This window comes from Mobula birostris, chromosome X (genome assembly GCF_030028105.1).
Source record: "Mobula birostris isolate sMobBir1 chromosome X, sMobBir1.hap1, whole genome shotgun sequence".
Classification (NCBI taxonomy): Eukaryota; Metazoa; Chordata; class Chondrichthyes; order Myliobatiformes; family Myliobatidae; genus Mobula; species Mobula birostris.
The window spans coordinates 50,339,268-50,351,884 of NC_092402.1; the positions used below are offsets into that span (position 1 = coordinate 50,339,268).

Sequence of the window (12,617 nt, forward strand, 5' to 3'; positions counted from 1 at the left end):
GCAGGCAAATCTTTGCCAGGGTTCAACCCCGACAAATCCTTCTCTTTTTACTTCATGTGAAACATTTTACTGGATAACTAGGCAGGTGGAATGGAACTCCCTTAAAAAAGTAATAACGATGAACATTTATATAAATTTTAAAGTTATCAGTTAAGTGTCTTTATTTTAGGCAGAAAATATACTCATGTACTAATTTGGATATCATGAAGATTAAGATTGTCACTCCACCAAGCCACAGTGGTAATAAGGTTATGTCAAGTAAAGCTTTTACACTTACAGCCACAAAACATAGGAGAATTAGGCCATTCGGCCCATTGTGTTTGCTCCACCTTTCCATCATGGCTGATTTATTTTCCCTCTGAATCCCATTTTCCTGCCTTCTCCCTGTAATCTTTGACCCTCCTACCAATCAGGAACCTATAAACCTATACACAATGACTTGGCCTCCACAGCAATCCGTGGCAATGAATTCCAGAGAATCATCACGCTCTGGCTAGCACGAGCTTTGGCTTTGTTTGGAGTTGCTATTTTACGCATTGTTAATAAATTAGCTGTTTTTAATTTTGTTTAATTATGTTTATAACAAGCATTTTTGAAGTCACATTAAAAGTTCTGACAGCTGCACCAACAACTAGTTGGGCTTTAAAACAGCAGCAAGGATTCCAAAGAATTTTTAATGTAAAAGCATGTTGGGCAATACATGAATCATGCAAAATTAAAAGCAGAGGAACTTCCATTGTTTTGAGAGTCAAAGTCTGAAACATTTGTTGTCCAGAAAAAGCTTTTGAATTCACTGATTTGCAGACCAATGAATTCACTGTGGAAGCAGACAGAACAATTGTCTTTGTTCTTGCCATGAGGGAGGAGATGGGGGCTGCCATTTTATGACAGTAGTTCCAAGATTAGGGAGGCATTAAGTTAAAACCAAGGTGCACAGGAACCTCCTCTGGCAGAGGGAGGCAAATCGCTAGAATTCTCAGCCAGAGGGTCATGGCACTGAGGATGATGATTTAAAGAGGAAGGAGATAAAGGTCTAAAATTGAGGGCAGTGAGGAACTTGAACAGAAGAGGAAATGAGGCCTGCAGCAGATCAGCTATGTTTGTCTTCAGTGGTGGTTACGTACGAGGGGCCAAATGGACTACTCCTATTCCTAATTGGTCTTCGCATATTGCACTTAGTTTCCAAACTGGGTGCATTGGGCATCCAGGGAAGGGTAGCAACTCTGGTAAAGGGGCTTGTTGTGTCCAATCCAGGGTGGCTCTCTCACCTTTGGTCCACAGCTCTCACCTGTGGTTCCAAGTAGCTGTTTGCATGCGACAGTGGCCACACCCCAGTACACCGCTTCAAAAAAGCGGGCTAAACCAGGTGAGGGTAGCCGGTAGCCTCATATCCTGGTGAGATATGGACATGTCTGTCCTAGCATGTGAAGTCAGTTCCAGGGGACTGGGCAGATGAGATCTAGTCAGATCCAATGGCCAGGAAGATAGTACTGCAAGGCTCAGTGGACAGCAAGGCACGGGAGACAACATGGTCATCCACTGCAACCAGGACCCCAGTTTGTGACACTTGTTTGTACCACTGGACCAACTTCTGAGATTAAGAGGGTAACTGCCCCAGTACAACGGCTTTTCCACTTTAAAAACTTTCCTGCACAGGGCTCTGATCACCGTCAGACATTACAAACACAACCATTCAGTTTGCAAGTCTGCACAAACACTAAATAATAAACCAATAGCAATAATCCCTTATGTACAACTTATTTAAATAGTGTTGCTAACATCATTGCACTCTGTGTCTGACCCCGGGTGTGTGTGATGGGACAGTTTGGAGAGAGTTTCACTCTGTCTGATCTTGGGTGTGTGTGATGAGACAGTGTGGAGGGAGATTCACTCTGTGTCTGACCCTGGGAGTGTGTGATGGGACGGTGTAGAAGGGAGATTCACTCTGTGTCTGACCCCTCCTCACCCAGAGAGCAGCCTAGTCTGGTTGTGCATCTTCTCAGCCCACAGAGCTCCAGCAACATAACAGGCCCTTTAACACTTCTGTTCCATGCTAACAGAATCATAGACCAGTACAAGTACGGCACAAGAACAGGCCCTTCAGCCTATGTTTGGGCTGACCATGATCCAATTAACTATTCCCTTCTGCCTGCGTATGGCCAATATTCTTGCATTCTCTGCCTGCTCACGTGCCCATTTCAATGCCTCAAACACATCTGCCCCCTGGCAGCACATTCCAGGCACTCACCACTGTGCAAAAGAAACTTGCCCTGCACATTTAAGCGTTCCCAAACAAAAGAGCTGGTCGTTGACTTCAGAATAGAGAGTGGTACACATACTCCTGCCTACATCAATGGTGCCGAGAGCTTCAAGTTCTGATGCAGAAACATCACCAATAGCCTGTCCGGGTCCAATCACAAAGATGCCATGGCCAAGAAAACTCACTAACATTTCTACTTCCTCAGGAAGCTAAAGAAATTTGGCATGTCCCTGATGAGCCCCTCTGCCTTTGCTAATTTTTATCTGATGTACCATATTAAGTATTCTATCTGGCTGCTTAAGAACTTGGCATAGCAACTGCTCTGCTTGTGACACGAAACTGCAAAGTTGTGGACGCAGCTCAGCACATCACAGAAACCAGCCACCCGTCCACAGACTCTAAACTATACTTCCTGCTACCTCAGTAAAGCAGCTAACATAATTAAGGATCCCCTCACCCCAGACACACTCTTCTTCCCTCCTCCAATTTTCTTGTGGGGGGTGTGGCTTATCTGGCCAGTTGAAAGCCACTTCCATCAGTGATGGCTCGTTTAAAGTCTGTGATGCTCTTTTCCCCATTGGTTGGCTTCCGTGCCACAGCACCTAGTGTCCAATTTCAAACACCTCGGGGGCATAAAAGAGTAACACGTGCAAAATATTCACTTTCTTTCCTTTTGTACCCAGAACCGTTGGGAAGGTTATGCTCCGCCTGCGTTTTTTGCTAATTATCTGTTGAATATTTACTTCTGTAGTTTGTGTAACTTGGGGGAATTTATATGTTTAGTCAAAATTTTTTAACTCTGTAAGTAAATGATTCATATATATCTACTCATAGTCAGTGTTTTCTGTCTCACTTGCCAAACCCATGAACCTGCTTCCATGTTACACCCATCGGGCAGAAGATACAAAAGCCTGAAAGCACACACCACCAGGCTCAAGGACAGCTTCGACCCTACTGTTATCTGACTCTTGAACAGACCTCGTCCAATAAAATGGACTCAACCTCAATCTACCTTATGATCTTGCTCCTTATTGTTCACTTGCACTGCACTTTCCCTGCAGCTGTAACACTTTATTCTGCATCTTATTATTGTTTTACATTTACTTCAATGCACTGTGTAATGCTCTGATCTGTACGAACAACATGAAAGACAAGCTTTTCACTGTGACTTTGTACACATGACATAATAAACCAATTTTAAACTGCAAAACCTCCTTCAGTCAGCACAAAGCATCATTCTACATACCAGTTCTCCAGTTGGTCCAAGCAAACGTTCAAAGGGGCACCAATACAGGCCTTCTGTTGCCGCCTCTTCCAGTCTGCCAGCTCCTCTTTCACCAGTGTACTGAGGAGCATCTCAGCTTCGCTTAGAAACTCTCCAAATTTCTCAAGGACTTTCTGCCAAAGATAAATCAAACCTCTCAAAACACTTAAAAGGAAATGTTAGACAAGTCTTTCATTTCTGGGAGCAAATTCTAGGCATGATGTGGGGGGGGGGGGGGGGAGGATGTACTTTTTGTACAGTTGGTAAAATTCCACCTTCCCAGAACATCCTGGTCATCACAGAGAGCATCCTCACATGAGCCATTACCGTCTGATTTGATGCAACATCCTCTCTCAATAAATGAAAGCTATAGTGAACTATCGGGTCAGCTGTAAAAGTTATTGGCTGCAATTTACCGTCATTGCAGGGTTTGTATGTGTCCAGGGCAAAGCAGCAAATAGGAAGAAAAAAAAATCATTGCCGACCCTACCCATCCACCAAATTGCCTTTTCCAAAAGCTCCTTTCTGGAAAGCGTTACAGGGCCATTAAAAACTTCACGCCATCTTAAAAGTTTCTTCCCCATTCTAGTCAGCTCCCCCCACCAACGTGCTCCATCACTACATCACTGCCCGTTACAACACTTTAAACCAGTGGTCCCCAACATCCAGGCCACAAACCAATACTGATCTATGAAGCAGGCAGGGGTGCAGCGGTAGCTGGGACGCACCCAGCACATCTTTAAGAAAAAAGCCGAAATAAACAAGCTAATTAATTAATTAGCTTGTTTATTTCGGCTTTTTTCTTAAAGATGTGCTGGGTGCATCCCGGCTACCGCTGCACTCTTCACGGATCAGTATTGGTCCGCGGCCCAGAGCTTGGGGACCACTGGTTTAAACCACTTTTTATAACATTGTTTACACTGCAAATACGCATGCTGGTATTTATGTGGTTATACACATTTTATTCAATTCCCATATTGTAACCTCCAAGTTGATTTTATATAGCTCTTTATTCTTATAATTGAATGTTTTTTGTTTCATATCGTACCCACACACCACAACAAGTTCCTGGTACATGTAAATGTATATGGTGAAAGAAGTTGACCTCCAATCTGTTCTTTACACACTGGGAACTCTGATAGATTATTTGGGCCTAAACTATTCCCTAGACACAAGAAAAAGTAATTGAACTAATTTTATACAGTCTCCCCAAGACCCAACAAATCAGAATTTGGGGGTTGGGGTGGGGTGGGATGGAAAGGAAGGTTTTCAGAGGTGAAGAATAAAACCACACACTTTGATTAACATCAATTAATGGGCTGATTTTCATCAGCCTACTTGCCATACGGATTTTTGCCATTAGAGATTTTGTTTATTTGCCATTTCTGCAATTAAATAATGGTACACTTATGAAATACTGGACATGCCATCAGAATGGCTACATGGGAGTAGTTATGGAGTCTGATTGCGAGACGTGCAAATTACTAGCACAGCTGGTAACTAACAAAGGACTAAACAAGAGGACATATTGCACAGCTGGAATGACTATTCAGTCAGAATAACTAAAATTGCAAGTGTCACTCCACTCTTTAAGGAGGGAGGGAGGCAAGAAACAAGAAATTATAGGCCTGTTAGCCTGACTTCAATTGAAGTCTATTATTAATAATGAGGTTTTGGGGTACTTAGAGACACAGAGTAAAATAAGCCAAAGTCACTATGATTTCCATAAGGGAAAATCCTGCCTGACAAATCTGTTGGAATTCTTTAAGGAAATAACAGACAGAATAGACAAAGGAGTTAGTGGGTGTTATTTGCTTGGATTTTCAGGTGGCCTTTTGAAAATCTGCCACACATGAGGCTGCTAAACAAGATTTAAACCTATGGTATTACAGGAAAGATACTAGCATGGATAGAAGATTGACTGACTGGCAGACAGGAGACAAAGAGTGGGAATAAAGGGAGCCTTTTCTGGTTGGCTGCCGGTGACTAGTGATGTTCCACAGGGGTCAGTGTTGGGACCACTTCTTTTCACGTAGGAGAGTTTGAGTAGGCTAGGCCAGTGTTCCTCAGAGTTTAGAAGAATGAAAAGCAATCTCTTAAAAGTGCTCAACAGGCTGGATGTTTCCTCAAAGATGTTTCAGAATAAGCAGTCTGTCATTTAAGATGAGGAGAAAAGTTTCTTCATGAATCTTCTGAATTCTCTATCCTGGAAGCCTATGGAGGCCCAGTCATTGATCGCAATCGAAAAAGTGATTGATGGATTGCAAGATATTAAAAGGAATGAAGGAATAAGTGGGGATAGGACAGAAAAATTGTACTGAGGAAGGAGGAGTTAGAACATGTTGAATGGTGGAGCAGGCTTGAGGGGCCAAATAGTATATACCTCTCATTTGAGGTTCTTAAATAGATGTACTGAAATATTTCTTGCATCAAGGGTGGTATATTATATTCATAAGTTTTCATAACAATGTAGAGATAAAGACCACCATGTCTTCCCACTCTGTCTCTTGCAAAAGTACCATCCCCTTCTCGCAATTCCTCCGTCTCAGCTGTATCTGCTCTCAGGATGAGGCTTTTCATTCCAGGACGAAGGAGATGTCTTCCTTTTTGAAATAAAGGGGCTTCCTTTCCTCCACCATCAACTCTGCTCTCAAACGCATCTCTCCCATTTCACGCACATCTGCTCTCATCCCATCCTCCCGCCACCCCACTAGGGATAGGGTTCCCCTGGTCCTCACCTACCACCCCACCAGCCTCCAGGTCCAACATATTATTCTCCGTAACTTCCGCCACCTCCAACAGGAGCCCACCACCAAGCACAACTTTCCTCCCCCCCCCCCCTTCTGCTTTCCGCAGTGATCGCTCCCATTTGTCCACTTGTCCATTTGTCCCACCCATCCCTTCCCACCAATCTCCCTCCCGGCACTTATCCTTGTAAGCGGAACAAGTGCTACACCTGCCCTTACACTTCCTCCCTCACTGCCATTCAGGGCCCCATACAGTCCTTCCAGGTGAGGCGACACTTCACCTGTGAGTTGGCTGGTGTGATATACTGTGTCCAGTGTTACCGGTGCAGCCTTCTATATATTTGCAAGACCCGATGCAGACTGGGAGACCATTTCGCTGAACACCTACGCTCTGTCCGCCAGAGAAAGCAGGAACTCCCAGTGGCCATACATTTTAATTCCATGTCCCATTTCCATTCTGATATGTCAATCCACGGCCTCCTCTACTGTAAAGATAAGCCACACTCAGGTTGGAGGAACAACACCTTATATTCCCTCTGGGTAGCCTCCAACCTGATGGCATGAACATTGACTTCTCTAACTTTTGTTAATGCCCCTCCTCTCCTTCTTACCCCACCCCTTATTTATTTACCTTTTCTCTCCCTCTGTCCCTCTCACAATCACTTCTTGCCTGCTCTCCATCTTCCTCTGGTGCTCCCCTCCCCCTTTCTTTCTCCCTAGGCCTCCCGTCCCATGATCCTCCCCCTTCTCCAGCCTTGTATCCCTTTTGCCAATCAACTTTCCAGCTCTTAGCTTCATCCCTCCCCCTCTCAAATCTCTTACTATCTCCTTTCAGTTAGTCCTGACAAAGGGTCTCGGCCCGAAATGTCGACTGCACTTCTTCCTATAGATGCTGCCTGACCTGCTGTGTTCCACCAGCATTTTGTGTGTGTTGCTATAGATAAAGACCATCTGTTTCCTCATGTATTTTCACCCCCCACAGGAAATTATCCCCTCCCCCACCCTCATGTTGCAGAGCACAACTGGAAGTAACTGACAGTTAATGAATATTGAGAACTGAAAAATATGAATTATAAATAAACTCAACACCCACAAAGTGTCTGCAAGTTTAGCCATTAAGAAATGAAAGATAAGCAGGGGTGGTCTACAATTGATCAAGATCTTGACTGATCTAATCTTGACTTTAACACTAGATTCTCACTGATCGCATACTCCTTAATGCCTTCAATAGATGTGATGCACTGCCTCCAGTGTATCACATTCTTCCTTAAAATAAGAAGAAAACTGAACATAATACAAACCTCATCTTATACTCCACACCCCTTACAATACAGTGAACATACTGAGGGAAATTAAGATTCAAATGCGGAGGTTGTTTAGGGGGCACTTGCATAGGTTTCTGGATGGATTTGTCCCATTGAGGCAGGGAAAGGATGGTAGGGTGAAAAAACCATGGTTGACAAGAAATGTGTGGAAGAAAGAAGCTCAGTTAAGGTTTAGGAAGCAAGGATAAGAGAGATTTTAAGAGTTAGAAGGTAGACATGAAAAATCTTAAGAACGGACTCAGAAGAGCTAGAAGGGGGCATGAGAAGTCCTGGGCCAGTAGGATTAAGGAAAACTCCAAGCCGGTCTACACATACATGAAGACCATGAGGATGACTAGAGTTAGGGTAGGACAAATCTGGGACAAAGAAAGAAACAGGACTGGAGTTAAAGGAGGTAGGGGAGTCGCTAATGAATACTTTGCTCCAGTATTCACCAGTGAAAGGGACTTTGACATGTTCCAGCGTAAAAGCCTGAACTATGTTGACCTCTCATTTGTTAATGTTAAGAAAGAATATGTGCTAGAGCTTTTGATTTATCAGCATTTGGAAAATCATAATCTGATTAGGGATAGTCAGCATGGCCTTGTTATAGGCAGGTCACGTGCCTGATTGAATTCACAGTCGGGAGTCATAGAAAACTAGAGCACAGAAACAGGCCCTTCAGCCCATCCAGTCCATGCCTAACAATTTAAACTGCCTGGTCCCATTGACCTGCACCTGGACCATATCCCTCCATAGTCATCCCATCCACGTACCTATCCAACTTCTCTTCAATGTTGAAATTTAAATTGCATCCACCACTTGTACTGAAAACTCATTCCCCACTCTAACAACTCTGAGTGAAGATGTTTCCCCTTCATGTTACCCTTAAACTTTTCACCTTTCACCCTTAACCCATAACCTATAGTTAACCATATAACAATTACAGCAAGGAAACAGGCCATCTCGGCCCTTCTAGTCCGTGCCAAACTCTTACCCTATCCTAGTCCCACCCACCTGCACTCAGCCCATAACCCTCCATTCCTTTCCTGTCCATATATCTATCCAATTTAACTTTAAACAACAACATAGAACCTGCCTCAACCACTTCTGCTGGAAGCTCATTCCACACAGCTACCACTCTCTGAGTAAAGAAGTTCCCCCTCATGTTACCCCTAAACTTTTGCCCTCTAATTCTCAACCCATGTCCTCTTGCTTGAATCTTCCCCACTCTCAATGGAAAAAGTCTCACCACGTCAACTCTATCAATCCCCCTCATAATTTTATAGACCTCTATCAAGTCTCCCCTCAACCTTCTACGCTCCAAAGAATAAAGACCTAACTTGTTCAAACTTTCTCTGTAACTTAGGAGATGAAACCCAGGAAACATTTTAGTAAACCTCCTCTGTACTCTCTCAATTTTATTGACATCTTTCCTATAATTCAGTGACTAGAACTGTACACAATACTCCAGATTTGGCCTTACCAATGCCTTATACAAATTCAACATTACATCCCAACTCCTATACTCAATGCTCTGATTAATAAAGGCCAGCAAACCAAAAGCTTTCTTCACCACCTTATCCACATGAGATTCCATCTTCAGGGAACTATGCACCATTATTCCTAGATCCCTCTGTTCTAAACCATTCCTTAATGCCCTACCATTTACCACGTATGTCCTATTTTGATTAGTTCTACCAAACTGTAGCACCTCACATTTTTCAGCATTAAACTCCATCTGCCATCTTTCAGCCCACTCTTCTAACTGTCCTAAATCTCTCTGCAAGTTTTGAAAACCAACCTCATCATCCACAACACCACCTATCTTAGTATCATCTGCATACTTACTAATCCAATTTACCACCCCATCATCCAGATCATTAATATATATGAGAAACAACAGTGGACCCAGTACAGATCCCTGAGGCACACCGCTACACACTGTCCTCCAATCTGACACACAGTTATCCACCACTACTCTCTGACATCCCCCATCTAGCCACTGCTGAATCCATTTTACTACTTCCATATTAATTCCTAACGATTGAACCTTCCTAACTAACCTTCCGTGTGGAACCTTGTCAAAGGCCTTACTGAAGTCCATATAGACAACATCCACCGCTTTACCCCCGTTAACTTTCTTAGTAACCTCATCAAAAATTCAGTAAGATTTGTCAAACATGACCTTCCACGCACAAATCCATGTTGACTGTTCCTAATCAGACCCTGTCTATCCAGATAATTATATATACCATCTCTAAGAATAATTTCCATCAACTTACCCACCACTGACGTCAAACTCACAGGCCGCTAATTGCCAGGTTTACTCTTAGAACCCTTTTTAAACAATGGAACCACATGAGCAATACACCAATCCTCCGGCACCATCCCCGTTTCTAATGACATTTGAAATATTTCTGTCAGAGCTCCTACTATTTCTACACTAACTTCCCTCAAAGTCCTAGGGAATACCTTGTCCGGACCCAGAAAGTTATCCACTTTTATATTCCTTATAAGTGCCAGTGCTTCCTCTTCTTTAATTGTCATACTTTCCATAACTACCCTACTTGTTTCCTTTACCTTACACAATTCAATATCCGTCTCCTTAGTGAATATCGAAGAAAAGAAATTGTTCAAAATCTCCCCCATCTCTTTTGGCTCCGCACATAGCCGTCCACTCTGATTCTCCAAGGGACCAATTTTATCCCTTACTATCCTTTTGCCACTAACATAAGTGTAGAAACCCTTTGGATTTATTTTCACCTTACTTGCCAAAGCAGCCTCATATCTTCTTTTAGCTTTTCTAATTTCTTTCTTAAGATTCTTTTTACATTCTTTATATTCCTCGAATACCTCATTAACCCCAAGCTGCCTATATTTATTGAAGACCCCTCTCTTTTTCTGAACCAAGTTTCTAATATCTCTTGAAAACCATGGCTCTCTCAAACTTTTAACCTTTCCTTTCAACCTAACAGGAACATAAAGATTCTGAACCCTCAAAATTTCACCTTTAAATGACCTCCATTTCTCTGTTACATCCTTCCCATAAAACAAATTTTCCCAATCCACTCCTTCTAAATCCTTTCGCATCTCCTCAAAGTTAGCCTTTCTCCAATCAAAAATCCCAACCCTGGTTCCAGTCCTATCCTTCTCCATATTTACACTGAAACTAATTGTATTGTGATCACTGGACCCAAAGTGCTCCCCAACAAATACCTCCGTCAAACAACAGGAATTCTGCAGATACTGGAAATTCAAGCAACACACATAAAAGTTGCTGGTGAACGCAGCAGGCCAGGCAGCATCTCCAGGAAGAGGTACATTCGACGTTTCAGGCCGAGACCCTTCATCAGGACAGTCCTGACGAAGGGTCTCGGCCTGAAACGTCGAAAATACCTCCATCACCCACCCAATCTCAGTGGAAAAAGGCTGCTTGCATTTACCCTATCTTTACCCTCAATGTTGTAAACCTCTAACAAATCTCCCCTCAATCCTCTATGTTCTAGGGAATAAAGTTCTAACTGATTCATTCTGTCCTTATAACTTAAAGTCCTCCAGACCCAGCAATGTCCTTGTATATTTTCTCTGTACTCTTTCAACCTTGCCTACATCTTTCCTGTAGGTAGGTGATCAAAACTGCACACAATACTCCAAATTGGCCCTCACCAATGTCTTATACAACTTCAACATGACACCCCAACTCCTGTACTCTACATTGATCTATGAAGGCCAATGTGCCAAAAGCTTTCTTTACGACCCCATATACCTGTCACACCACTTTTAATGTATTATGGACCTGTATTCCCAGATCCCTCTGTTCTACCACACTCCTCAGTGCCCTATCGTTCATTGTGAACCTACCCTGATTGGTCCTACCAAAGTGCAAAACCTCACACTTGTCTGTATTAATTTCCAACTGCCATTTTCCAGCCCACTTTCTCAGCTGGTGTAGATCCCATTGCACACTCTGATGGTTTTCCTTGCTGTTCACTACACCCCCAAACTCGGCGTCATCTGCAAATCTGCTGATCCAGATAACATTATCATCCAGATCACTGAGATAAATGACAAACAAATTAATTGAGCAAGTGACAAAACACTGATGAAAGTAGAGCAGTGGATGTGATGTATATGGGTTTTTAGTTAGGCATTTGATAAAGTTCCCCATTCGAAAATTCAGAAGGCATGGGATCCAGGGAAACTTGGTTGTGTGGATTCAGAATTAGCTTGTCGATAGAAGGCAGAGGGTGGTAGTAGATGGAGCATTTCCTGTCTGGAGGTTGGTGACCAATGGTGTTCTGCAGGGATCTGTTCTGAGATCCCAGCTCTGTGATTTTTGTGAATGACTTGGATGAGAAAGTAGAAGGGTGGATTAGTAAGTTTACAGATGATATGAAGGTTAGTGGTATTGTGGATAGTGTTGTTGTTTCTTTTTGCGCCTTGTGGTGCATCGGGTGGCATTTGTTGCCACTTCCTTCGCATTTGTCTGTGCTTTTTTTTTTAAAACGAGGCCCAATTGCTCGCTCAATGCTCAATCCAGCACAGATAGAAAGTGTGCAAGGAGCTGAGCAAATTCAAACCCAGGACCATTTGCCTCTAAGTCTGGCCGGCCAGCATTGTGGATAGTGTAGAAGGTTGTAATAGGTTACAACAGGACATTGATGGGATACAGAGCTGGGCTGAGAAATGGTATGAAGTTCCTTCCAGAAAAGTGTTAAGTGCAAAGGTCCAACGTGAAGGCAGAATACAGGGTTAATGGCAGGATTCTTAGCAGTGTGGAGGAACAGAGGGATCTTGGGGTCTATATCTATAGACCTCTCAAATTGACAATGGAAGTTGATATGAAGGCCAACACAGCACCCTTAGTCAGGGACTGGAGTTCAAGAACCACAAGGTAATGTTGCAGCTTCATAAAATCCCTGGTGAGACTATACTTAGAGCATTGTCTTCAGTTTTGTGGAAGCGTTAGAGGGAGCAAAGGAGATCTACTGGGATGATCCTGGATTAGACAGCATGTCTTATGAGGACAGGTTGAGTGA

The 12,617-nt window shown here is 43.1% G+C and overlaps 1 protein-coding gene across 6 annotated transcripts in view; it reads right to left on the reverse strand.

Moving 5' to 3' along the window:
- The window catches only part of LOC140191614 (signal transducer and activator of transcription 1-like), a 97,459-nt gene that overhangs the window by 49,813 nt on the left and 35,029 nt on the right, over nt 1-12,617 (reverse strand). For all 6 annotated transcript variants that reach the window (XM_072249168.1, XM_072249169.1, XM_072249167.1 and 3 more), the window contains one exon: nt 3,507-3,658. In XM_072249168.1, coding sequence (XP_072105269.1) covers nt 3,507-3,658 — 152 coding nt within the window. The remainder of the gene's footprint in view (nt 1-3,506; nt 3,659-12,617) is intronic.